This window comes from Pinus tabuliformis, chromosome 9, assembly GCF_031772625.1.
Source record: "Pinus tabuliformis cultivar Carrire ecotype Pingquan chromosome 9, CPIR1, whole genome shotgun sequence".
Lineage (NCBI taxonomy): Eukaryota > Viridiplantae > Streptophyta > Pinopsida > Pinales > Pinaceae > Pinus > Pinus tabuliformis.
In genome coordinates this window covers 171044393-171071398 of record NC_142307.1, presented here as the reverse complement: position 1 = coordinate 171071398, position 27006 = coordinate 171044393, and the positions used below count along the sequence as shown (strand labels likewise).

At 40.3% G+C, this 27006-nt stretch overlaps 1 protein-coding gene across 1 annotated transcript in view; it reads left to right on the top strand.

Moving 5' to 3' along the window:
• The window catches only part of LOC149147661 (protein RETICULATA, chloroplastic-like), a 59480-nt gene extending 33209 nt beyond the window's left edge, over positions 1-26271 (top strand). The window contains exons 7-8 of the mRNA XM_089445699.1: positions 25301-25368; positions 25817-26271. Coding sequence (XP_089301825.1) covers positions 25301-25368; positions 25817-26010 — 262 coding nt within the window. The 3' untranslated portion in view covers positions 26011-26271. The remainder of the gene's footprint in view (positions 1-25300; positions 25369-25816) is intronic.
• The last annotated feature ends 735 nt before the right edge of the window (positions 26272-27006 follow it).

Here is a 27006-nt window from a genome sequence, read left to right as displayed (position 1 = left end):
TTGCACCTGTTGCCTGATACACCACCATCCGCTCGATCATAGCCCTTGCTGCTTTGCAAGGATGGAACCTACATCAAATGGATGTCAAGATCGTGTTCTTGCATGGTATAGATTAAAGAGGAAGTCTATGTGGAACAACCCGAGGGGTTTGAGTTTCATAATCGAGAATCTCACGTATGCAGGTTGAAGAAAGCCCTCTATGGCCTAAAGCAAGCACCTCGAGCTTGGTATGAGAGGATCGATAGCTACTTGATGAAGCTGGGATTCACTAGGAGTGAACTCGATCCAAACCTTTACTTTAAGGTTGAGGATGATAAGCCTCTCATACTGCTATATGTTGACGATCTCTTTCTGATAGGTGCAGACCCTCTCATTCACAAATGTAAGAGGGAGTTGGCTTCCGAATTTGAGATGAAGGACCTAGGACTAATGCACTATTTCCTAGGACTGGAGGTTTGGCAGAAGCCAGGAGAGATTTTCCTATCTCAAGGAAAATATGTAGTAAAGATATTGGAGAGATTCGGTATGGTGGACTGTAAGGCCATAACTACCCCGATGGAGCTTAACTTCAAGAAGTTATGTGGTAGTGTTGCCGGACCTGTTTTGGGAAATGCTACTGAGTATCGTCAACTCATAAGAACATTAATGTTCTTGGTGAACTCCTGTTCGAATATATGTTTTGCAGTTAACACGTTGAGCTAATATATGGTTGAGCCTCATCACTCAAATTGGATTGGTGTCGAGAATCTTCTGAGGTATTTTCGAGGCATAATCACTCATGGGTTGAGGTACACTACCGGAGATGTGAGGCTACATGGATATATCGATGCTGATTGGGCAGGCAGCATGGTGGATCGAAAGAGCACTTCCGGGTGCTGTTTCTCTTTAGGCTCTACCTCGATATCCTGGATGAATAGGAAGCAAAAGTCGGTAGCTTTGAGCACTGTTGAGGCAGAGCACATTGCTGCGAGTATGGCCTCCTGTGAGGCTGTCTGGTTGAGGAAGCTCTTCAGTGAGCTGTTTGGACATACATTGGATATTACTGTGATCCTTTGCGACAACCTAAGTGGGATTCATTTATCTGAGAATCCCGTATTTCATGATCGCTCCAAGCATATCGATATTAGGTACCACTTTATCCGGGATATGGTACAACGAGGAGCAATAAGGCTCCATCATATCAGTACAGATGAGCAGGTTGCTGACATTCTGATGAAGCCCCTGGGAAAGGTCAAATTCTTGAATTTTCGAGAATGACTAGGAGTCGTTGAGAGACCCTCTTATGAGGGTCCTATATGATGCATCCATTGAGCTCTGGGAGCTCCGGGGGGCTTGGGTTACTTCTTGGAGCGATGAGCGACCATAGGGCGACTCACCCTACCCTCATGGTGCGTTGTGTAGAGGGTGAATGGTTCAACATTCCCCTGCGATTCCCCGTGGCGACTTGTAGGTAGCATGAGTGGTTCATCCTTCTCCTGCCGAGACATCCTACCCATGCAGTCTGGGACTCATGGGAAGTACCTCTCATCTGGTCAATGAGTAGGGAAATGAGGATAGGGACCATAGTAGTACCGATGGATGCATCGTGTATCTACCGTACTCCCTATGATAGGATGACATTGATTTGGGATCAATTGGAACTGACTTCAGGTCAATAACAGTGATATAGCTCACTCTCTTGTGGAACTGATCTGGGATCAGTAAGAGTGGTATGACACATTTTCTGGGACTGACGTTGGGTCAGTAAGAGCGCTATTGAGCACTCTCTTTTATTTGGGACTGACTTCGGGTTAGTGGAGGATGGTATGATACATCCTCGATCATTTCTTCTTCTTCATAGTTCAACAGAGCAGAGTTAAGAAGTGTAGGGCAGTGCATTTGATGGCAGAGATAGTATCAACAGACAGAAGGATTAGCAGATGGAGTTCTCCCTAGTTGAGAGGGAATGTTAAAATTGGCAACTAGGGCCAAACTCCATGTGGGTCATCTTATTTATGGCAACTGATATTTTTCTTGGATTCCTCTCGTCGAGAGGTGTAGGATTGATCTAACGATCATCTAATTCTGACATGTATTCATGGAGATATCAATTTATTTGTAATTCTTGATAATTTGTCAAGGTCGGGCAGCAAGATAAAGTGTGTGGCACACCCCCAGCTTAACCTCAACGTTGCATATAAAGGAAGGAGACATTGTGTCTCATTTCACCATCACTCATCTCTTCATCTTCTCTCTCCTAATCTTATTGGGCCAGCGTAGGAGCAATTTCTCTCACACGTGCTAGAAGGAGGATGAATTCTTTGTTTTAGGGCAACGTTGACTTTTCTGGGCATCATTGACTTTTTTGGGCTTCGTTGACCAAGGTGCAGGGTTCTTGGGGAATGCGTTGACCATATCCGATTTGCGCAGTGCTGTTTGGGTGCTGCGTTGACCAAAATGTTGATCAATGTTGACTGGTTAGGGCTGACCGCAGGCTGCTGATTTGTTGACTGTTGTTTTGACCATTGACCGAAGGCTGTTTTGGGCTGCTGATGTTTGCTGTTGAAGACCGAGTTTTTCAAGGTTCACTAGTGGTCAAATTGGAGCTGTTTGACCAGCTTTGACTTTGTTGGTTGCTGATATATTAAATCACAGATTTGTGATATTGTACTATCTCTCTCTCTCTACAGAATTATTGAATAATATAGAAGAGTTGATCAAAGGGTTTCCCCACATTGGGGTTTGTCCCTGGCTAGCTGCCACATTTGGTGTCTCTTGTCTTGGCTTGTCTTTTGTCGTTTTATTTATGTTCTATGAGCATTTTACTTTATGTTTATGTTAATGTGATTACTAAACTGTGAATTGACATTGGGCTATTAAGAAGAAATTGAAGTAAATTGCTCTAAACATAGAACATAACATAACTTAACAATTAGTGATAAAAAACATAAAAACATGGATTAAACCATACAACATCATTCAGCTAGTAGTTATAAGTTCCAGTGTTGATAATATCGGTATCGGGAAAATATCGGCGAGGGTCCAGAAAATATCTTATCGGAAATATCGGCGAAAATATCGGCAAAATATCGGCAAATATCGGCAAGCATAAAAAATGCATAATATATTCATTTTTTTTCAGATTTCTAAACATATAAAGCAATAACAACATGAACTAAACACATTGGCACATAAATATGAAGAAGACATTGATATATATGATGTCAAATAGAAATGATACATCAAACTTCAAAGGCGATACCAAATCCTACTGATCCCTGATAATTGTCCAATCAAGGACTCAAACAAAATAACATCACATATCCTGCTGATCCCTGATAGTGATAATTGTCCAATCAAGGACTCAAACAAAACAACATCACATATATAAAACTTTAAAAGTATTTCATCATCATGAGTTATAAACTTATATGTAGCAAAAGTTGCAAAACAAATAAAACTAGCAGCGATCTATCTGAGACCATTGGCCTCTCCCTAGCAGCTTTCTTTCTGTCTTGTTCAGCAATTGCTTCACGAGCTTTTTGTATAACCTCTGCACTAGAAACCATACAAGGCATCACATCTGCATCATATGCAGAGAGTTTAGCCAGATGGTATTTCAATCGTGTAATCCCTCCTGACATCTTGGTCCCACACAAGTTGCATGATATATATGCCTGATTTGCCCCACCAACAGCCTCCCCATACTCCCAAAATGGGTCCAAGGCTTTTGGCATATTTGACATTTGTAGTGAACTAATTCAAACCTAGGGCACAAAAAAAACAAAAAATTGGCATTAAATGAGTATAACTATACAGTGCCTAGCAAACACTCAAGAAACTATTTTAATTTTTAAAGCAACATCTTCATGTTCAGAATTTAAACAACAAAAGCAAGCATAAAAAATGCATAATATATTCATTTTTTTTCAGATTTTTAAACATATAAAGCAATAACATGAAATAAACACATTGGCACATAAATATGAAGAAAACACTGATATATATGATGTCAAATAGAAATGATATATCAAAGGCGATACCAAATCGTGCTAATCCCTGATAATTGTCCATTCAAGGACTCAAATGTGGAGAACCAATACAAAATAACATCACATATAATAATAAAAGTATCTCATCATCATGAGTTACATGTAGCATAACAAATAAAACTAGCAGCTATCTATCTACTGCCCTCTCCCCCTTTTACGGGAAAACATGATGGGCTGTTTGCCAGGCCTGCCCCTAGTAGTAGAAGGCCCTGGCACTGCCTCTGCACCTAATGTCAAATAATGAGTGATAGGCATGGAGCTATGCTCTCCTATATCTATAGCAGATGGTGTTGATGCTGATGCTCCCGCAGTGCCCTGCTCCTCCTGCTCCTCCTGCTCCTCCTCTAAGTGCTGTTGCTCCTCTGACTCCGAGTCCTCCTCTTGCTGCCCCTGCTCTAATGGATCATCTGCCACTGGCTCTAACCATGAAGGTGACTCCTCCAATATGGGCTCCTGAGACTCCACCCTCCACGGAGACAATACATCAATATTGTCTAAGGAAATGGCATCTGGATCCACTGGTGATTCTATTTGCCTCACTCGAAGTCAAATGTTGTAATGCACATACACCAAATCGTTGAGGCGTGCGAACTCCAACCTGTAAGAGTGTCAAAAAAAGTAATGAGTCTTGACTCTTGACTCTTGACACTTGAAGGTCATAAATTAAAAATTAAAAATTACAATAAGTGTAATTGCTCAACTGAAGGCTTGAGTTCAAAGTTATACCTGTTGCGCTTTTTGGCGTGTATTTTCTCAAATACACTCCAATTGCGCTCACACCCTGAAGAGCTACATGTTTGACTCAAGATTCGTATAGCCAAATTTTGCAAATTTGGTACCCTTGCACCATAGCTTCGCCACCAAAGATCTACAACAAAATAATGAAATAAAAAATTCAAAAACTTAAAAGTTAAAAGTTAAAAGTTAAAACATAATTAAATTCAAATTTCTAATTTCTAATGAGTGATGACTTGTCACTTACGTGGCATGAAGAGGGCCCTTTCCTTAATGGCATCATCAAAGCCAAATAGGCCAACACAATCCTGATAACTATGTATCTCGCGGCTGATTTTGCTACGAACCTCAGAATCAGGTACCATCCTCTGAATACAGGAATGGAGCCCTTCCATCACCTCGCCATCAAAACGAAAATTGCATTTGTATGCAAATGCAGGGTTGAGGAAGAGTGCTGCTGCATGAATGGGTCGATGAAGCATCCCTGTCTACCGACTATCGATCACATCCCATAACATCATCTGCCTATTAAGGCCAGCAGAACCCTTGTCTGCATAATAGGAACGAATGGCCTCCTTGGCCCTATCCATGCCCTCATACAAATAAGGCATTGCAGGCTTCTCTCCATCCACCAATCTAAGAACCTTTACTATAGGTTCGCTAACTGCACATGCTTCTTGTACTCCACGCCAAAATGTCTCAGAGTACACCATTTTTTCAATGGCTCTCCCATTAGGTCTCCTGCTGTATCTACAAGCACGCCAATCATCAGACACAAACATTTGCTTCAACACGAACTGACATCGAAGCAAAGACTGAAGAGTAATAAAGGTTGTGGCAAAACGTGTGATGGCAGGACGCCGCAACTCCTTGTTTCTAGTGAACCTCCTCATAAGGCTAAGAACAAAAGCATGGTTATAAATAAACTTGGGGATTCTCCTAGCCATATCAACTGCCTCCTTGATGAAGGAGAGTTTCCCCATATCCTCAAGCAACAAATCAAGACAATGCGCTGCACATGGAGTCCAGAACAATGTGGGATGCCTCTCCATAAGCATTCTGCCGGCAGACACATAATTAGCTGCATTGTCTGTTACGACTTGCACCACATTCTGCACACCAATCTCCTGAATGAACCCATCTAACAACTCACATATCGTTGCTGCATCTTTGATATGTTCTAATGCATCCAACGATTTAATAAACATGGTACCTTTAGGACAATGTACCAAGAAATTTAGAAGGGTCCTACTCTTCCTATCTGTCCAACCATCAGACATCACTGTGCATCCAGTGACTTCCCATGTCTGTTTCAACTCCGCCAATCTAGAGTTGATGTCCTGTTTTTCTGCTTGAAGAATTGGCCCCCGCAACTCCTCATATGTGGCACTTTTGTACCCTGGGCCCACAACAACAATAGCATCACACATTGGTTGCCAAAATGGATTGGTTTTTGTGATGCTGAGAGGTAAGTCGCTCCAAAAAATACACCTCCCCATGACTCTATCTGCTTCTTCCTTCTCCTTTTTTTTATAAAGCGATTTTATGCCAGGTTGTGCTCTAGCTCCTGTTCGTGGAACAAAAAATGATGACCTCGCATTCACACTAGCAGTAGCGCTAGCATGTGATGGTGTGCCAGTTGTGGAGCCCCTCCCACTAGGGCCAATAGGGCCACTACCCTGAACATCAAAATCAGGAGAAGATATCCCAAAAGATCTACCTGCACGTTCAACTTTGTTTCTTTCCGCCTCTTCCTTCTTTCTGTCCTTTTCTTCAATTGCCTCAAGAGCTTTTCGTATAAGCTCCGGACTAGAAACTTGACAAATGCCAACATCATGTCCAGTGAGTCTAGCAAGATGGTATTTCAGTCGTGTAACCCCACCTGTCATCTTGTCCCCACACAATTTGCATGAAAGATATGCACGATTTGTCCCACCATCAGGGATCCCATACTCCCAAAATGGGTCCAAGTTTTTTGTCATATTTGTATTTTGTAGTGGGCTAACTCAAAAGGAAACCTACAGCACCAAAATTTTTTTGGAATTAGTAACTTAATAAGTAATATATAATATTATAAGTTTTTATTAAACTTATTATATTTTTAAATTCAAAATTAAATCATATTTTTAAATTTAAATTAAATATAAAAATGAATTTTTTTAATTATTTAATTTTTATTTTGTATTTATAGAACTGTCCAGAGAATTTTTAAAGTATTAAATTAATAACAATAATAAAAACAAAATTTTATTTAAAATAAAATAATTCATTTTTAAAATAAAAAATTACAAATACACCTCCATAATAAATCTATATTTATAATATATATTTTTGAGTTAAAGTTTAAAATTTAAATATATAGAGAGCATTAATTTTAACATAAGTCGGTAATAATAATAATAAGATTTATTTAGTTTTGATTATGAATAGGTTCTACTGTCTTTTTCAATGGAGATACTTAGATTTGCAGCGCCACATATGGCGATTGCAGAAGACTTGTAGTGTCTTGACGTCTATTACTACTAACGAATCACGAAAATCCTTTTTTCTCTCGAAATCTTTAGACATGCAGCGTCACAATATCTTTTTTCTGTCGCTATCCATGTTATTTTTTTGTATGGCTATCCAAGTCAATATCCCTTATTTCTGTCCTTGAGATACACAATATTATAAGTTTTTATTAAAGACAACGATTACAGTCTTCGTGGATTCCTGACGGTTATATATATTATATATTATAGTGGTAGCGGTGATTAAAATTTTAAACGCATATGGTAGCGGATTGCAGAGACTGTAGGTACTAGGGCCACAGACAGCGTGGTATGAAGTTATGTAATATGTATTATGAAGTTTGAACTTTGAACTATATGCATTGTATACACTGCCATACAGTAAACGCAGCGGCACTGAAGAGTGTGAAGACGATGTCGGATTCAATGTTCATACCTTTTAAGTTTTCTTGGCAGCCAAACGGTAAACCCTCCTTCGCAGCACCGACCGGTTCCGTCTCACTCTCCAGCTCGCACGAAAACAGAATGACGGGCATCGAAAACTCAAAAACCTTTTTATAAATCGATAAAACCTAACCTGGCGATATTTACCCTGTTCTCGCGATTTTTGCTAAAATATCGCCGAAATTTCGGAATTCTCGCGAGAAATTGAAAACATGAAAATATCGCGATTTTTCGGGGGCGATATTTCGGCTCAGAGAAAATATCGCGATATTTGCGAATATCGCCGATATTTCGGCGATATTATCAACACTGGTTATAACATCCACTGCATGTTCACAAATTACAAGTTCTCATTTATATAACATGTAAGGGTGCACATAACCAAAATAACATCGAGTGCAATCCATCTCTGAACTAAAAATACATCAACAAATAGGCTCTAGATGGCCTCTAGCATCCAAAAAAATCATGCTACAACAAATACCAACATATCATCAAAATCATTGCCTATCTTGGGATTTTTGTCATTAATATCACCCTCTAAGCATTAACGTGAGATAGAAAAACCGTAGCATGTCAAGTCAAAATTTTGTTTGAGTGATGTGTACATTTTTAGTAGGGTCATGATGGAGGAGTTTGAAAACCAAGGTCACTAACATCATGGTACATAGAGGGCTTGGTGCTCTTGATTAAATACGAGTTCCATAACCTAGTACATGACAGAATCCAATGGAAACATTGCAACCCCCCGAATCCTTAAATCTTGAAAAACCGATAAGTCTGTTGGATTTCTCAGTTTTGAGTGAGATCTAAAATTCTACTTTCTCCATATGAAATCCAATGAGGTCGGATCCACTCTCAAACATCTTGAGTCATTTCATGATAATGTAATTTAAGTAAAATGATGAAAATGAAAGATAAAGGGGAATGTCACTTTTACTTTAAGAATTTAACATTACCATGAATTGCATATGAATCAAGGTTACTTGGGAGTAGCAGCGGGGAGCGACATTTTCAAAAGCTCCTAGTTCGGGTGCGAATCAGGAGCAAATTTTTATATAATATATATTTTTATGCATATATGTCAACAAAAGCATGTAGAATGATGAATTAGATATAAAAAGCATAAAAACATGGATTGAACTATACAACATCAATCATCGAGGAGTTATAATCTTCATCAACCACGTCCACAAGTTACTAACATACAACATATTAAGTCCCATGATTCATCAATCTTAAAGTTTCAAGCTTTTAAAATTCAATATATAACATTTATCATCATTGATCACTAAAGTTGTACTTTTAACCATTACAACCAAGAATATCTAACATGAAATGAAATGTTTCAACTTTCAACTTTCACGAAGCATTATATTCATAATTCATTACCAATGAGTTATAATTACCAACTTCAAACTTCAAACTTAAATTGTCATATATTACAAGTTCTTATTTATATAACACGTAAGGGTGCACATAACCAAAATAACGTCGAGTGCAATCCATCTCTGAACCAAAAATACATCAACAAATAGGCTCTACATGGCCTCTAGCATCCAAAAAAATCATGTTACAACAAATACCTACATATCATCAAAATCATTGCCTATCTTGGGATTATTGTCATTAATATCGCCCTCTAAGCATTAATATGAGATAGAAAAAACGTAGCATGTCAAGTCAAAATTTTGTTTGAGTGATGTGTACATTTTTAGTAGGGTCATGATGGAGGAGTTTGAAAACCAATGTCACTAACATCATGGTACATAGAGGGCTTGGTGCTCTTGATTAAATATGAGTTCCATAACCTAGTACATGACAAAATCCAATGGAAACATTGCAACCCCCCGAATCCTTAAATCTTGAAAAACCGATAAGTCTGTTGAATTTCTCAGTTTTGAGTGAGATCTAAAATTTTACTTTCTCCATATGATATCCAATGAGGTCGGATCCACTCTCAAACATCTCGAGTCATTTCATGATAATGTAATTTAAGTAAAATGATGAAAATGAAAGATAAAGGGGCATGTCACTTTTACTTTAAGAATTTAATATTACCATGAATTGCATATGAATCAAGGTTACTTGGGAGTGGGAGCAGGGATCGACATTTCCAAAAGCTCCTAGTTCTAGTGCAAATCAGGAGCAAATTTTTATATAATATATATTTTTATGCATATATGTCAACAAAAGCATGTAGAATGATGAATTAGATATAAAAAGCACAAAAACATGGATTGAACCATATAACATCAATCATCTAGAAGTTATAATCTTCATGAACCATATCCACAAGTTACTAACATACAACATATTGAGTCCCATGATTCATTAATCTTAAAGTTTCAAGCTTTCAAAATTCAATATATAACATTTATCATCATTGATCACTAAAGTTGTACTTTTAACCATTACAACAAAGAATATCTAACATGAAATGAAATGTTTCAACTTTCCACTTTCAGGAAGCATCATATTCATAATTCATTACCAATGAGTTATAATTACCAACTTCAAACTTCAAACTTAAATTGTCATATATCTTTTTACAAAAATTATCATAATGAATACGAAAGAGTCAACAATTATAAAAACTACTAGAAACTAGAAAATACAAGTAAATCTATTATCTATTGCTTCCTCTTGACGCCACAAGAAATTTTTAATTTCTGAGAAGGTTGGGTGGTCTTCTGGGAGTCTCCTCTCGCATAGTCAGATGACAAGAACCAGAAGGCACATGCCCTCCATGTGAGCATGTAGATGGAGTTGGCGGCAACGAAGGCAAAGATGTTGGAACTCGAGCACTACTACTAGATGGTGGGGGTGGTGTGGCTGTTATTGCGTCATCATCATCTTTCAAAAGTTTTGTTTGCAATTCTTCTAGATGTAGAGTGCCATCCTCCAAATTATCTTCATTTGGGTTGTTGTCCCAAGTTGTATATGATGTATCCCTGTGTTGCACGGGTACCCGCACCCGGGGGTGGGGTTCTCGAACCTGTCCCGGGTTCCCGCACCCAAGTACCGGATTCGGGTACGGGTTCTTCCCAGACGAACCCAGAAGAACCGGGTTCTTCCATGAAGAACCGGGTTCTTCAAAAAAAAATTGGGTTCTTTTCCTTTAATGGGTTCTTGGGTTCTTCGGGTGCTTGGGTTCTTCGGTTCTTCGGGTGCTTGGGTTCTTGGGTTCTTCGGGTTCTTCAGGTTCTTCGTGTGCTTGGGTTCTTGGGTTCTTCGGGTTGGGTTCTTTGGGTTCTTCATAAAAAAACTATATTAAAAATTTAATTTTCAAATAATTTTTTTTATTGAAATTTAAAAAATGATATGCCAAAAACAAATGATATGCCATAGAATATAGAATATATGCCATAAACGAATGATATCATTTTTGGAGTCATTGATGGTCATTGGTCTGGATTGTCCTTCAGAGATGGTTGTAAGGTCTTCTGAATGTTTCTCAAGGAAATTTTCTGCCATCATTTCCAAAGATTACAGTTTCCAAAGACTGTCTTTGTTCACATGCCTCAGCATTGCTCTGTGGGCATGACGTGCTGCTCAAGGGTAATGAATCATTGTAAAAATTTATCAACAATGATAAGTTTTTCAAAACTTATGAGCGACACAGTATTCTGAAATCATATATGATTATGATAACTCAATATTATAAAAGGAACATTATGGGTGTACAATCCCACAAGCAGAATATCATATCATATTGGCTGTAGCTTTGTGGAAATATTTAATAAGGTGATGACCATAGTTGGAAAAAAAAGGGTCGCTGTTTGCACATTCATGAGTCCCTTCGTACCGCAAGAGACTCTTATGATCAGTCTCTCCATTAGTTTTATGCTATAAATTTATAAAAACAATTTCAAAACTTATGCCTAAGGTTTGTTAGAGTCTCAACGTAAATTATGAATCCCCTGTATTTGTGGATCTTCAATGCCTTTAATATTATGTGGCATCGAAACCAGAACTGGAAAAGAGACCTCTTACTCTGTAATTTGAGCTTGCAGATTCTTGTAAATCAATTTGGAATGAATTTATGAAACATCCATTCCCGAGCCAAATAAGTTAATAACCATCAAATTATAAACTGTAAACTCACACATACAGGTTCAGACATTTTCGGTCAAATAGAAAGTAGGATTGAGACCAGCCATAAGCTGTAATCAGCTGATGCTGTTAAATGGCGAAGGGCTATTTTGGAAAATGGCTAAATTAAGTATCAAAATCTGCAAATTTCTCACAGCATTCTGATAACATCATGTTAAGATCAAAACTAGGAAAATATGCCTAAAAGAATAAGCGTGTTTTGTGGAAGGGTAAGGATGCCACGGTTTTAACTTTTTGGGATTTCTTTACCACAAAGCACACCATGCATGGGGCAGGTGGATGATTAGACATCAAGAAAATTCTAGACCACTATTAGGTTGAGAAGAATCTCCTATGAAAAAATTGTGTTTTTATATGGGAGAGACTAAACATGTTTAAATGATTATCATTAAAGTTTTCTTGTTTAAAGTTGAAAAAATATACAAATTCAAATTTAATATATATTATTAATTATAAATTTATAATTTATAAAATATAATTATTAAAATTTAATATTATTATATTACCCGACGAACCCACGCACCCTGTTTCCAAAAATGCCGTCCCTGTCCCCATCCCTGTCCCCGTCCCCGTCCCCGCACCCACGTTTCCTGGCAACATAGATGTATCCTCATGCGCTCGATCACAATAATTACTCAACAACCTCAAGTTGTAGTGCACATAAACCAAGCTTTCTGCTTGGTTTTCTTTGAGTTTGTTTCTTCTCACATTATGGATGAAGCTGTATATGCTCCAACGCCTTTCTGCAGAAGAAATATTTACAACCTGTGGGAGCACTTGCCAGTGTTGGTAAGTCCCTAGCCGCCATGTGTCCCACCATGTGATAACATCAAATCTATCCCTATCTTCCATTGCATGCAAAGAACCAGTCACTCTAGTGCTAGTGAAGTATTGTCTAATTCAAGGCGCAAATTAGCACACTCCTCCCCATGAGGGACCAACTTGTCTAATGCTTTCATATATCCATTTTGTACCTCTGGATTTGTATGGGGTTTGGCCCTAACCCCACCCAAGGTGCAGGTTTCCCCAACCAAGATGGACAGTAGTATTTTGGCACAAGGATATACGCCAAGGCATGTAGTGGAACATTAAGTTTATTCCACCATGCACATACAAAATTATGAATAATATCATACAAGATGGGATCTTTCTTGAACAACATCTTTTATTTGCCCCAATCACTGGTGCATTTGTATCTGCAAAACGAGTCATGTTATAAATGGGCTTGGTGAATTGCAAAATTACCCTCACACGTGCCCAAAACAAACCATCAAGAGTAGTGTCCTCCACCTATTCAAAACCTCGCTTGTCAACTGCAGTTGGAGCCTTGTCCTTTAATACCTGCTAGTGTTGACTTGATACCATGCTAGCCAATGATTCTCTTACCTTCAAAAGGTGCCTAAAGGTGAGGTAATAGCTAGCAAATCTAGTCTTCGCAATCTTCAACAACTCCAAACTTGAGTGACTGCAGAAAATCCCATGTGTGTTTCTATGATTCGTAATAAATTTTATCATTCTTTTGCCTCTCTTGTACAAATCACCAATCCTTTTGTATTGAGGGTGTTTTTTCTTAATAATATAATGCATCAAAAGGTTCATTGTGTGACCAAACACCCAAACCAAAATATGTTGGAGTATCTATCCTCAATAATTGCTCTTGTTGCCTTACAATTAGAAGCGTTATCATTGATGACTTGGATGACATTGTATGGCCCAATACATTCAATTGTTTGAAGTAATGGTTTTGCAATGTTGATGGCGGTCTTGAACTTTTCTAAGTAATGATATGCTGTAAGGAAGACTTCATTGCTAGTAGACACAACAAGAACACTTATCAATGGCTTGCCTTTTAAATTTGTCCATCGATCAGATACAATGAATACCCCATGCTCATTCCAAGAATTTGTCATTTTACCCAAAGCATGTGCTATTTTTGCTTTTTCATGATCAAGTCCCACTTCTAGCCCTATCATACCTAGGGCTCTGTGCTATTTTTGCTTTTTCATGATCAAGTCCCACGGTTCTAGCCCTATCATACCTAGGGCTTTGTGCTATTTTTGCTTTTTCATGATCCTGTCCCACGGTTCTAGCCCTATCATACCTAGGGCTCTTGTATCCTTTGGGGGCATCATTAATGGTGGAAACCATTTCATGCCAATAAGGTGAGGGAAGAACATTGAATGGTATCCCACATGCATAGAGAAACCGGTAAATATTTGAATCCACATCATTCCTACACCCTTTGTCAAGGAGATATATTATGGTTCTATGCCTTAAAGGGATGTTTGTTCCTATGCCTCCATATCCACTGCCATGGGAAGATGTTGATGGAGTTCTTTGTCTATGTGATTATGGGCTATCATGTTCAAAGTCACCCTTTGATCTTTTAGATCTGTATTGAGCTTCTTCCTCTTCCCTTATATATTTGGCTCTTGTTGCGCTGACACACACAAGTTTTGATTCCTACTTGTTTATTTCCATACCATGGCATTTTCCCACAGAAGTGCTTTTTGGCATGGGTGTATGAACCTGTGTAAGTGTTTTTGCAATGGAGGCATGTAAATTTAGTGGTTCCACCCCTTTCCCTCCTTCAAGCCTAGAAACATATTTCCACAATGGGGTTTGGTCTGCTTTCGTTTTTGTGCCCTCATCATCTCCACTCACCTCTTCCTCCTCACCAAGGTACTCCTCTCCAGGGTTTTCAAATCCACAACTATTCTTCATCCTCTTCATCATGATCAACCCTCCTCCTACTCTCCAATATCATAATAACATAAAAAGAACCAACACCAAGAGAATTCCAAGCCATATAGCCATGATGTTTGAAGTTTTAATTATTTGAACTTTGGTGGAGTTATAGTTTTTTTTGCCTCCAATAAAATGGAGGAACGGGAATGGGAAAGAGGGAAGAGAACGATCAGTCGTGAGCAATCACTTTCACCTTAAAAAATTTGCTCAGGGAGTGAACGCTCCCCGACCGTTCCCTAGTTTGCTCCCGAAAAAACAGGGAACAATTTTTTTTAAGGGAGCGCACTTTGGGAGTGGGTTCAGGGGGGCAGGGGAACACTCTATCACAACCCTGGACCTTTGTTTGGTATAAAAATGGTATGAACTAGCCGATTCCATCATAACTTGGTCGGGTCATTGACAACTCACACGTGCACGGCCGCAGGCCCACACAAATACCTCAATGGCTCAATTGGTCGGCTTAAGTAGGGCTACTTATTCATGTATAAATATATATAACAACCTTTATCTCGCCGAGCCGTAGACCGCTGTTGCATGAGATGTCAACACTTGTAAACCACTGGTCAACACTTAAGAATCCATAAGATAGTCTACTACGGAAGATGTCTTGGATTGTTCAATTTGATGCAGAGAGGTCTGGCCACATCCAAACGCCAAAACACAGCAAGGCTACTTCCATAAAAATTGATGACCACAGGGATAGAAAGGGTCCGCAGATGGCCTAACTTGTTCACTGTCCTTGGAACACCTTCAAACTTCATAAAAGCGATGCTTAGGAACAAGCCTTAAGCCATACACTGCTTCATGTCAGAGCCTTAGTCCTTCAATTTGGTGCAAAACAGGACTTTGAAGGACACTACAGACTTCGGTCTGTCCCAAGCAAGCCACAAAGATATAGCATGTGAGACTGCACTATTCTGAGATGTGTCACCTGTTAAATACCCATACGCATGACACAAAAACCTTCTTGCAATCAAACTTCAGTGTGTATAGACTAGATCTGCTACTTGCAAACCTTTGTTGTTCTGAGATGCCAAAGGAGTATAGCCTTAACAAGACCGAAACCACAGAGAGATTCAGCTGCAATAAGTTCACCCAACGAATCCCTTTAAACCGAACCAATAAACCCAACAACTTGCCTCTCGTTTGATCTTCAACAAACCTCAGCGCCAAAGTGTTATTTTAAAATGCAATTTCAATTGATTTTCATTCAAAAATACTTGCTAGGAGGTGAGGTCTAGGCCTCCTTTTATAGATTTTAGAGGGGCTCATAAGAAGATAATCAAATTCCTATTTGGAGGGAGAATTCTGAATTTTCAATTTAAACTATAGAGGGAAAAACCCCTTTGAGGGTTTTAATTTTGAATTTCAAAATTCCTTTTGGAGTCAAAATTCTCACAACTCCTAGGATCTTTAAAAATCAAATTTATAATGAGCACTTTTTAATAAGAGACATTATTTTGTAAAAATTTCTCATTTCCCACCCCGGTTTTCAGTTCACCTTATTTCTCTAAAATAGTTAAATGCCATTTCCCATATCCATACATTCAACTAAAAAAATAAATTTTGCTGAAAACACAAATTCTGGAAATTTTACAGAATGCTGGAAAATGCGGAAATAAAAAAATCAGCAGGTACAAACAGCCATTTAACACATTTAAACACAGTAATTTTTGGTCAAGGTGACCCTGGAAAAACCCCCTACAACTCTTGGGGAAAACTAGTTCGAGAGCTCCTTCTTATTCCTAAAAAAATGCTTTTTACAGTGAGAAATATTCAACAAAAATCAGCAAGTAAACTTTTACAACTTATCTCGTTTTCCGTGCCTCAGCCAACTGGAAAAACTTGCAAACAACAAAATCTGAACAACAATAAATGTTGTACGTCCTCCTCGATTTCTGTGCCAATTTTCAGCCTTAAATTCTATTGTATAACCTGCCTAGAAGATCGTGCAAGCTGCTAGAAATTTTGTTATATGATTTCCTCGATTTCTATGCCGAAAACTGTTGTACGACCTCCTTGAAAATCCGTTGTACGACCTCCTTGAAAATCGTGCCAACAAATTCAAATTTCTGCTCCTCGATTTTTGTGCAAACTGCTGTTCGGCCTCCTTGAAAATCATGCCCAAAAATCTGCCTTTCACTGTATGCTAACTCAGCTATACGGACTTGCTGGAATGCTGTCTTGGAATGTGTGCCAAGCTGCTGCCTCTTTCTCCTCCCTGTCTAGAAATCTCCCTTGCTCTCTTGCTCTCCTTCTCCCAATCTGCTCATGAAAGAATGAATGACCTTTTCCTCCTTTAATCTAACCCTAAGTGACTTTTGGGTGATCCCTAAATCCAGTGGATGAAATAGATTGAGATCTAGGGCTGAGATTAAATGCTCATTTAAATTTCACTTTCTATTTTTTAATTCACCCACTTTAATAAAGACCCACTTAGTCATTTATTTCCAGTCACTTTTCCTTTCTAATTTTACATTGACTTTATTAAAGTCACTTTAAAATTAGACTTTAGTAACTTTATCACTTAAAGTCACTTTTAAATTAGATTTGACTTTATAAAGATTATAAAGTTACTTTAGGAGAAAAATTAAATTCTTTTGGACACTTTTCCCTAGGCCAAAGATCAAAGCCTTAGGGAACCACCTGTCCTCCGGTATCAAATTTCAACACTCCCTCTTATCGAGGAAGGTGTTCCTCACCACACCCATCTTGTCTCTGAAGTAGTCATGCTTGCCCCTTGGTAAGGATTTGGTAAGAATATCTGCAACCTGCTCATCAGTGGGAATATACTCAAGCTTCACAACGCCCTTTTGAACCCAGTCTTTGATGAAATGATATTTGATCCCGATATGCTTTGACCTGTCATGAAATACTGGATTCTCCGTGAGTTTAATGCAACTCTGATTATCACAGTAAATCACTGAAGGTCTCAACGGCTGACCAAATAAGCCAAACAACATCTTGCGAAGCCAGATGGCCTCACAACTAGCTACACTGGCTGCCATATACTCTGCTTCCACTGAACTCAATGCTATTGACTGCTGCTTCCGGTTGAACCATGACACTACTGCTGAACCCAACCCAAAATAGCACCCTGAAGTGCTCTTCCTATGAGAAGCACAACTTGCCCAATCAGAATCAGTATAACCTGCCAATCTCACTCCATCCCCCTGCCTGTAGTCCAAACCATAATCCATTGTCCCCTGCAAGTACCGCAAAATATGTTTTGCAGCCACCCAGTGAACCTTCCTAGGCTCACACATAAACTGATTCATCGTGTTGACTGCAAAACAAATATCTGGTCTAGTGTTGACCAAATACATCAAGGAACCAATCAGCTGCCTGTATAATGTGGGATCCACCAACTCGGAATCCGAAGCATGAAGCTTCTTCCAGTTGGTGATCGTCAGTGTCGACATGGGTTTACAATCCTCCATGTGGAATCTACGAAGGATGTCCACAATATACTTCGCCTGCCCCAAGAAGAAATGCCCCTCCTCCTGCCACACCTCCAAACCCAAAAAGTAATGCATCAAGCCGATGTCCTTCATCTCAAACTCCGCCGCAAGATCTCTCTTGCAGTGCTCTATGAGTCTCTCTGCACCTGTAATGACCAAGTCATCCACATACAACACCAGAATGAGAGGCTCCTCACCAATCACAATAAAGTAAAGGTTCGGATCTGCCTCACTCTTTGTGAAACCCATCCCCTGCAAGTATGTATCTATCCTGGAGTACCAAGCTCTGGGAGCTTGCTTCAGGCCATAAAGGGCCTTCTTCAGTCTGCACACATGGGACTCCTTCCCATGCACCTCAAAGCCCTGTGGCTGCTCAATGTACACCTCCTCTTGTATGAAGCCATTGAGAAATGCAGTCTTCACATCCATTTGGTGGATCTTCCAACCATCTTTGCTGCTATCGATATAATGGAGCGGATCGAAGTATATCGAGCTACGGGAGCGAAGGTCTCCTCATAATCAACTCCCTCTACCTGGGAGAACCCTCTAGCCACAAACCTCGCTTTGAATTTCTCAATGCTGCCATCTGCAGCATGCTTTACCTTGTAAAGCCATCTGGAAGTAACCACGGATTTGCCCTCAGGCCTTGGCACCACCTCCCAAACATCATTCTTCATGATAGAAGAATACTCCTCTTTCATGGCCTCTCTCCAGACCTGTTGGCTAGTTGCCTCCTCATAGCTAGAAGGCTCAGTGTCAAGGATGCTGGTGGCCATTGCCATATAGCTGCAAAACCTCTTAGGTGGTCTACTCTCTCTAACCGGCCTCTTAGGCTCAGCAACAGATGTGGCATCTCTCAAGGTTTCTTGAAGCCACTTGGGCTTCCTCTTCCCTGAGCGCATTTCTCCCATTGGAGAATGAAACTCCTCCTCATCATCATCATCAGGCGCCTGAACTCCTGACTGTTTGTTTGCTGTCCTCCTGCCTGCACCTGAACCTGTAGAAGCTGAGGTACCGTGTGATCTGTCCATCAGTGGACTCCCTAGTGAACTGCTCTGCATGCTGCCCGGAGCACCACCCCTCTGGCTCGGCGAGCCACTGCTCACTGACGGACCTGACATCCTCATAGATGTACCTCCTGATCCTCCTGATCCCTGCCCACTGGATCCCTGCGACTGACTCAACTGCTGCTGAGGTTCTGGCTGATCCAGATACTCTAACTCCTGTGACCTCCTAAAGGCCCTGTCCTCCTCGAACTTCACATCCCCTGAAAACAACTTTCCTCTGTGCAGGAATGTAAATTCGAAAGGCCTTTGAGGTCTCACTGTAGCCCACAAAGATACCCTTCTCTGCGGTGGGCTCTAGTTTGGTCCTCTTCTTCTTGGGTATGTAGGAGTATGTAATGCATCCAAAGATACGAAGATGACCAATATCAGGCTTCTTCCCAGAAAAAGGCTCCTCCGGAGTCATGTGCCCCAAGGCACGATGCGGACTCCTGTTCTGCAAATAAACAGCTGTGTTGCAGGCCTCTGCCCACAAGAACAATGGCAACCCCTGATCATGTAACATGGCTTTGGCAGCCCCTACGATGGATCTGTTCTTCCTCTCCGCAACCCCGTTCTGCTGGGGGTTGTAAGGAACAGTGAACTCCCTCCTAATGTCTGCCTCCGCACAATAGTCAACAAACTCTCCAAGGGTGTACTATCCCCCATTGTCCGACCTCAGGGACTTGATCTTCCGACTTGTCTGTGTCTCCACAAGAGCTCTAAACTCCTGAAACCGCTTGAAGACCTCCCTCTTGGTCTTCAAGAAATAAATCCAGGTCCTCCTGGAGTGATCATCAATGATAAAACATAGTACTCATATCCACTCAAGGAAACATGAGACATCCGACCGCTCACATTGGAATGAATCAAATCAAGTATCCCAGTCGCGCTCTGTTGTCACTGCTGGGAAAAGGGGATTTGGCAAACTTGCCCATCGCACATCCCCTGCAAGTATCAAAGTGATCAGTACTGAAATCTGGCACACCTGTAGTGATTTGCCGCAAGGTACTCAAGGCTCCATGATACATATGTCCCATCCTGCGGTGCCAAATCTCACACAGCTCACAACTGCTAGCTCTGCTGTCGGTACTACTGCTCAATGCCAAAAGGGACTGGAATGCAAACTTGTACACCTTTGCATGGCGTACACCTATCACTCTAGCTGAATCAGCTGGAGTGCCCCTGGGATACATCAACACTTGTCCTCCCCTGAACAGTACTTCATATCCTCTGTCATCCAAAGCTGAGATGGATATGAGGTTTTTCCTCATCCCTGGCACATAAAGAACATCTGACACTTTCAAGGGAGGTTTGGACTCCCTCTGAAATGTCAGTGTCCCCACACCGACTGCTCTAACAACTCTATCATCACCGAGTACTACATCTATATCAGTGCCACTCTCTGAAAGCTCTGAGAAGTACTCACAGACTCCTGTCATGTGACGTGAAGCCCTACTATCCACATTCCAGATACCTGAAGATGCTCCGCTAATCGAGGGAAAAGCATGCTACCTCTGAATCTGTGTGGCAGGTGACCCTGCACTAGAGGACTCATACGAAGTGAACCCAAACTCCCGGTCAAAACAAACTGCAAAGTCTTCAACCTCTGCTGAAGCTGCCATGCTCTGGTTCTTCCCCTTCTTCTTCTTCTCCGGACACACAACTGCATAGTGTCCCATCTTTTGACAATTCCAACACTTCACCTTGGAATAGTCCTTCTGTGTGTTACCCTGTTTACCTTTACCTTTGCCTTTGCCCCCACCATTTCTTGTGGAAGCCTGCTTCTTCCCTTTTCCTTTCTTGCCTCTTGCCGACAGTGCTACATCCTCATCCTGCTCAACTGGCTTGGCTGCCGCAAGCTGACCTTTCCTGATCTCTGTCTGAATGCAATCATCCCAAAACCTCTCCCATGTGCGAAGGGTCTCATGTGCACAAACCTCATCAGCAAAGTTCATCCATGAACGGGGGAGGCCATTCACTGCAATCCGCACTAACTCAGTGGGTGGAATGTCCTCTCCAACTGCTGCCAACTCATCTCTAACATTAGTAATCTTTGTGAGATATCCAGCTGCACTATCATTGCCCATCTTAATGGTCTTCAGCTTCTCTTTCAGGATCATTTTCCGGTTCTCATTGGTACTCTGGTAGAGATTGGACAATGCTGTCTACATTGCATGGGCATTTCTCTTTCCTCTCACATGAGGAATGCAATGGTCTTTGACTTCGTCTAGAATCAGTCTCTTACCCTTGTTGTTCTTTTTATTATACTCAGCCAACTGAGTAGCATCAGTAGGCACAACAACAGGGTTCTGTGTGGTATGCACCATGATGTCCCAGACTTCTGCCTTCTCAAAGATACTCTGCATTCTCTCCTTCCAAACGCTGTAATTTGTATGCCCATCCAGCCTATCATCCACCTTCAATCCCAATGACATCCTGCTGTCCTAAAACTAAAAAATAGCACTGCTGTAGTAAAGATAAAACTGCTATTTGTGAAAAATCAGCTTGCTGGAATTTTCTGAGTGAGAAATCAGCAGGCTGTAATTTTCTTCCTTGCTGTCCCAAACTGCACTTCAGCACTCAAGCTCTGATACCATGTAAAAATTTCTCATTTCCCACCCCGGTTTTCAGTTTCACCTTTTTTCTCCAAAATAGTTAAATGCCCTTTCCCATATCCATACATTCAACACCTGAAAAAATAAATTTCGCTGAAAACACAAATTCTGGAAATTTTACAGAATGCTGGAAAATGTAGAAATAAAAAAATCAGCAGGTACAAAAGCCATTTAACACATTTAAACACAGTAATTTTTGGTCAAGGTGACCCTGGAAAAACCCCCTACAACTCTTGGGGAAAACCAGTTCAAGAGCTCCTTATTTCTGAAAAAATGCTTTTTATAGTGAGAAATATTCAGCAAAAATCAGCAAGTAAACTTTTACAACTTATCTCATTTTTTGTGCCTCACAGCCAACTGGAAAAACTTGCAAACAACAAAATCTGAACAGCAATAAACGCTATACGTCCTCCTCGATTTCTGTGCCAATTTTCAACCTTAAATTCTGATGTACGACCTGCCTAGAAAATCGTGCAAGCTGCTAGAAATTCTGTTGTACAATTTCCTCGATTTCTGTGCCGAAAATTGCTGTATGACCTTGAAATTCTGTTCTATGGCCTTCTTGAAAATCGTGCCAGCAAACTCAGATTTCTTCTCCTCGATTTCTGTGCAAACGGCTGTACGGCCTCCTTGAAAAGCATGCCCAAAAATCTGTCTTTCATTGTATGCTAACTCAGCTGTACGGACTTGCTGGAATGCTTCTTTGGAATGTGTGCCAAGCTGCTGCCTCCTTCTCCTCCTTGTCCATAAATCTCCCTTGCTCTCTTGCTCTCGTTCTCCCAATCTGCTCATGAAAGAATGAATGACCTTTTCCTCCTTTAATCTAACCCTAAGTGACTTTTGGGTGATCCCTAAATCCAATGGCTGAAATTGATTGAGATCTAGGGTTGAGATTAAATGCTCATTTAAATCTCACTTTCTATTTTTTAATTCACCCCACTTTAATAAAGACCCACTTAGTCATTTATCTCCAAAGTCACTTTTCCTTTCTAATTTTGCATTGGCTTTATTAAAGTCACTTTAAAATTAGACTTTAGTAACTTTATCACTTAAAGTCACTTTTAAATTAGATTTGACTTTATAAAAATTATAAAGTCACTTTAGGAGAAAAATTAAATTCTTTTGGACACTTTTCCCTCGGCCAAAGATCAAAGCCTTAGGGAACCACCTGACCTCCGGTACCAAATTTCAACATATTTTAATTGTTGATGAGGATCCTTATGACATGAGTATTTGAGATGGCCAAGGAAGAGCTGCCACACGACCACCCCTTGGGATTTTTGCCCACAAATTGTGTCCATCTTCAAACAAGCATATATCATAAACTGCGAGGGCTCTCAGGGTGTGCCACATACCATTGGAATCAGTTTGATGTGGAAAAATCACTAGATGTGATCTTGGGCTCAAGACACCATGATTTGCCATGTTGTTTGGTTGACAAAGGGCGGGGCATCTTCTGGTGCTGCTTGGGTTGACATCAATGACAACAACATTTCAATGTCTCTTGTGGGTTGGTGACCACGAATTCATTGAGTTAGTTCTCAGTTAAGGGATTGGTGTATCTCGTAGGCCAGAGCCTACAAAAGTTTCAGTTGGAGCTGATAAAACTTGATTGTGCTCTTTATATTAAGAAAAGTTTTCTTCTGGTTATAAATCTTTTATGTTCATGTGTTCATTTTCGAATGATTAATGTTGTGACTTGTAATTTTGTTGATTAAAAAATGGTTACTAAACAAAGCACTGATTCAGCCCTCCTCTCAGTATTTCCAACAAACTACCTATGATATATTATTAACAGAGTCAAACTTGATTTGGGATTAAAGACCCATCTCCATTTAAGTTTAGCCAGGGATCTAGAATTATTACAACATGTCCTCTTAATTATATTGCGTAAAGTTTATTCATGATTTTAGATAGGTGAAATTTTCATGTTGTTCTGCATGGTCCTTTTGCTGGCATTTCTGTGCTTCCATCGATGCTCTCCACCTTGGTCCTTGTAATGTCTTTCTTGCTGCCAGTGCCAGGCCTCTGCCACAAGACTTCCACCCTCCTGCAATTCTGAGAAGCCTTCCTTGATACTGGCTCTCCCATATCTCTTCTACAGAGATTTCTGTCCACCCACAACTATGTCCACTGATCACTACACCAGATTGATTTTGCACTGAGCGACTAGACTGGTTACATCTACATCATGAAGGTATGACTTTATGCAAGAGTGCCGCTGTCATTCTGTTTGACATCATGAAGGTATCACTTTATGCAAGAGTGCCGCTGTTATTCTGTTTGACATCATGTAATACAACGTCAACCTCAAGGTTTCATTTTCTGCGCATGCACTACAGATTGGATTTCCCGCTGCTTATATCAGCAGATCAACACTGTTTTAGTGGGCCTGGAATCAGTGCAACAGCGCAGACCAGTATGATCCAAACTTATATGCACTTGTAGATAGCTACATGAGATCTTGCACTTCCATGTACATCAAAGACAGTGCCTGCAATGCATCTCTCCAACTATCAGATTGGGCTGATCACTTATAGCCTAAGTGAGTGAGAGGAGTTGTCGTATTGGGTTGGCCTGCTGCCCTACACCTAAATCGTCCAACACTAGCTCTTTCAAGCACACCATCCACTTGTAAATCCACGGAGAGCTTATTCTGTGTTCCAATAAATATCTCCATGGTCCAATTCATCCCTCAAAGATGTAGTTTCCTTCACTGTCACATGTAAGCCACAATTCTGCTGCAGAATGCCTTCCAAAATTCACTTTCGCAGTCTCATGTAAGCCACGGTTTCTGCTACAGAATGCCTTCCAAAATTCACTTTCGCAGTCTCATGTAAGCCACTATGTCTGCTGCAGAATGCCTTCCAAAACTCACTTTCGCAGTCTCCATCATAGGGAGTCTGCAATTCATGCATCAATCAACACTATAACCACTAGTGCTTGCCTTGATGTCCCCAGCTGCACCTCATACATTCACAGTTTACATAATATGAAGAATATTGCTACCCTTCTAGCTGATGCAAAGCAAGATCATCACAGATCATCACACTTGCCGGTCTTCTCCCTGACATGCAGTACGCCTGCAATCCTTCTATACATTTTAAAATATGTGACAGTATTTTGACTGTAATAGCTTTCGCCCATTCTTGGAAACACATCGTAAACCTACTACATAGATCAGGCCTCCTTTCCTTTTAAATTTCTTCCGAATAATCTTGACAAGGAACATTTAAAAATGGATGATAACCTGATGCAAAATCTGGAAGTTACACCACATTACAGAGATGCAATTCTGGGTGTTAACAGGAAGGCAGTTGGCATGAGTGGCTTTGCATTGTGCAGTCATATAGCTGAGAGAACATAAGAATAAAATGTGTCTTGACGAAATTAATGTCCTATATATTTCCATTCTGTGCCCTTTGCTCTCTTTCGTGTCACCACTTCCTTGACAGGGGATGGTTTATCTCCTAGAATCATTGTCTTAGACTCTAGTTAGATACATTTTTGAATTTTTCCATGTTTTTTTTAGTTTTGTATTTTGTTCTCTGTTCTTTAATTTTCTATTGCTGATGTCACATGTGTAATGTGCAGAAAATTGAAGAAAACAGAAGAGCAAGAAATACCTGTACCACCTCTTGTGCAAAGTGCAGCTCTGTGGGGTATGTTTCTCTTTTATTAATATGAACTTTGAGTGGTCATTTATTACGTGTTGTCTGCTTCTGGTGATGATGGGTGATCAACGCATTATATGGACTCGTGGTTTTCCATTTTCATCTATCCCCTTGGGCGTTTTGATTCTGAGTAAATTAGCTACATGTTGATTATTACTTGCTGCATTGTTTTCAGCGTGTAATATGTTCCATTCTGTTTTATGTTTTTTGGTTCCATGTGGTGTGCTGCTTTATGTCTGTTAATTGTTGTCTTTGTTATTTCTGTCTACTTATTGATATATTGAGATAGCCAGTTCATGTTGGTTCCTTGTCCCTTTGAAAAGTTGATATCTTTCTTGTTCTTGGAGGCTGGGCGCATGGTTTTCAAATTTGCATACAGATTTGTTACCCTTGCCCTTCAGTTCATCCTCAGAATATAACCTTCAGCTCAATGCAGGTGTTTTCCTTGCCATTTCTTCAAATACACGCTATCAAATCATCAATGGCTTAGAGCGTCTGGTTGAAGGCTCACCTTTGGCAAAGAGGGTCCCACCGATTGCCCTTGGTTTTACCTTTGGGGTACGATTTGCGAACAATGTTTATGGTGGCATGCAGTTTGTTGATTGGGCTCGCTCGACAGGCATTCAGTAGAAAACGCCCATTAATTTAGTGGCGAGTCATTCAATAATATTTTGATGACGAGGTGTCAGCCCAATCAAATGGTGAGGTATTCAATAGTCTTTTGATGAGCAAGCTTTCAGCTCAATGAGCAAGTGGTGTTCCACTTGCCTTTTTTTGTGGTAATTGTACTTTCGCATATACAATGAAGAGGCAAGCTAAATATGTCAGATAATTCAGTGGCCAAGAACAGTGGTCCAATAGGTAATACAATTTAATTTTCCTGTTCCCGTATGTGAGATGGCTTTATATTGCATGGGAGTTAATTAGATTCGATTCGGTCCAAGTTGAACCTTTTGAACTACAGCTTTTCCTTTTCTCAAGGTAGCATAACAAACTTCGTGCTGTTATCACGTTCTTACCCACGCGGGTTCTAGATGCCATTTGGTCATGCTGTTTTGCTAACTATTTAGGTTACAGTGTTATTTGTGCTTTTCTTTTTATGCAGCATTTTGCATTACTAAACTCTAAATAGTACCAAATGAGTAGTGTCTTTGATTGGATGACTATTTTCCCAAGTTGCATGTTTCTCCAAAAAATCCCACTAAAGACAACTCGATAAAATATTATGTACCGCACAAAGGGTCATTAATCAGTGCCGGCTAGCCCACTATTACAATAATCATCATTGGCACCCAGATTGGTACAATCTCAGTAGTAAAGATTCTACAATCAATTCAGCAGAGCCACGATGAGGCCATTTCCAGTGATATCACCACACAGGGTGAGGGCAAGCCCACTCAGATTTCAACTTGGGTCTTCTTCACGGCAACTGCCCCAAATTGCTGCAGCCTGATTTTTTTTTCATCAAAGAAAAACCTCACGGGGATGCTTCCCTCCATTCATTGATGTCATCTCTTGTTGGCCTCATACAGGGGGATTTTTTTTCCATCAAAGAAAAACCTCAGGGGATGCTTCCCTCCATTCATTGATGTCATCCCTTGTTGGCCTGATACACGGGGATTTCTT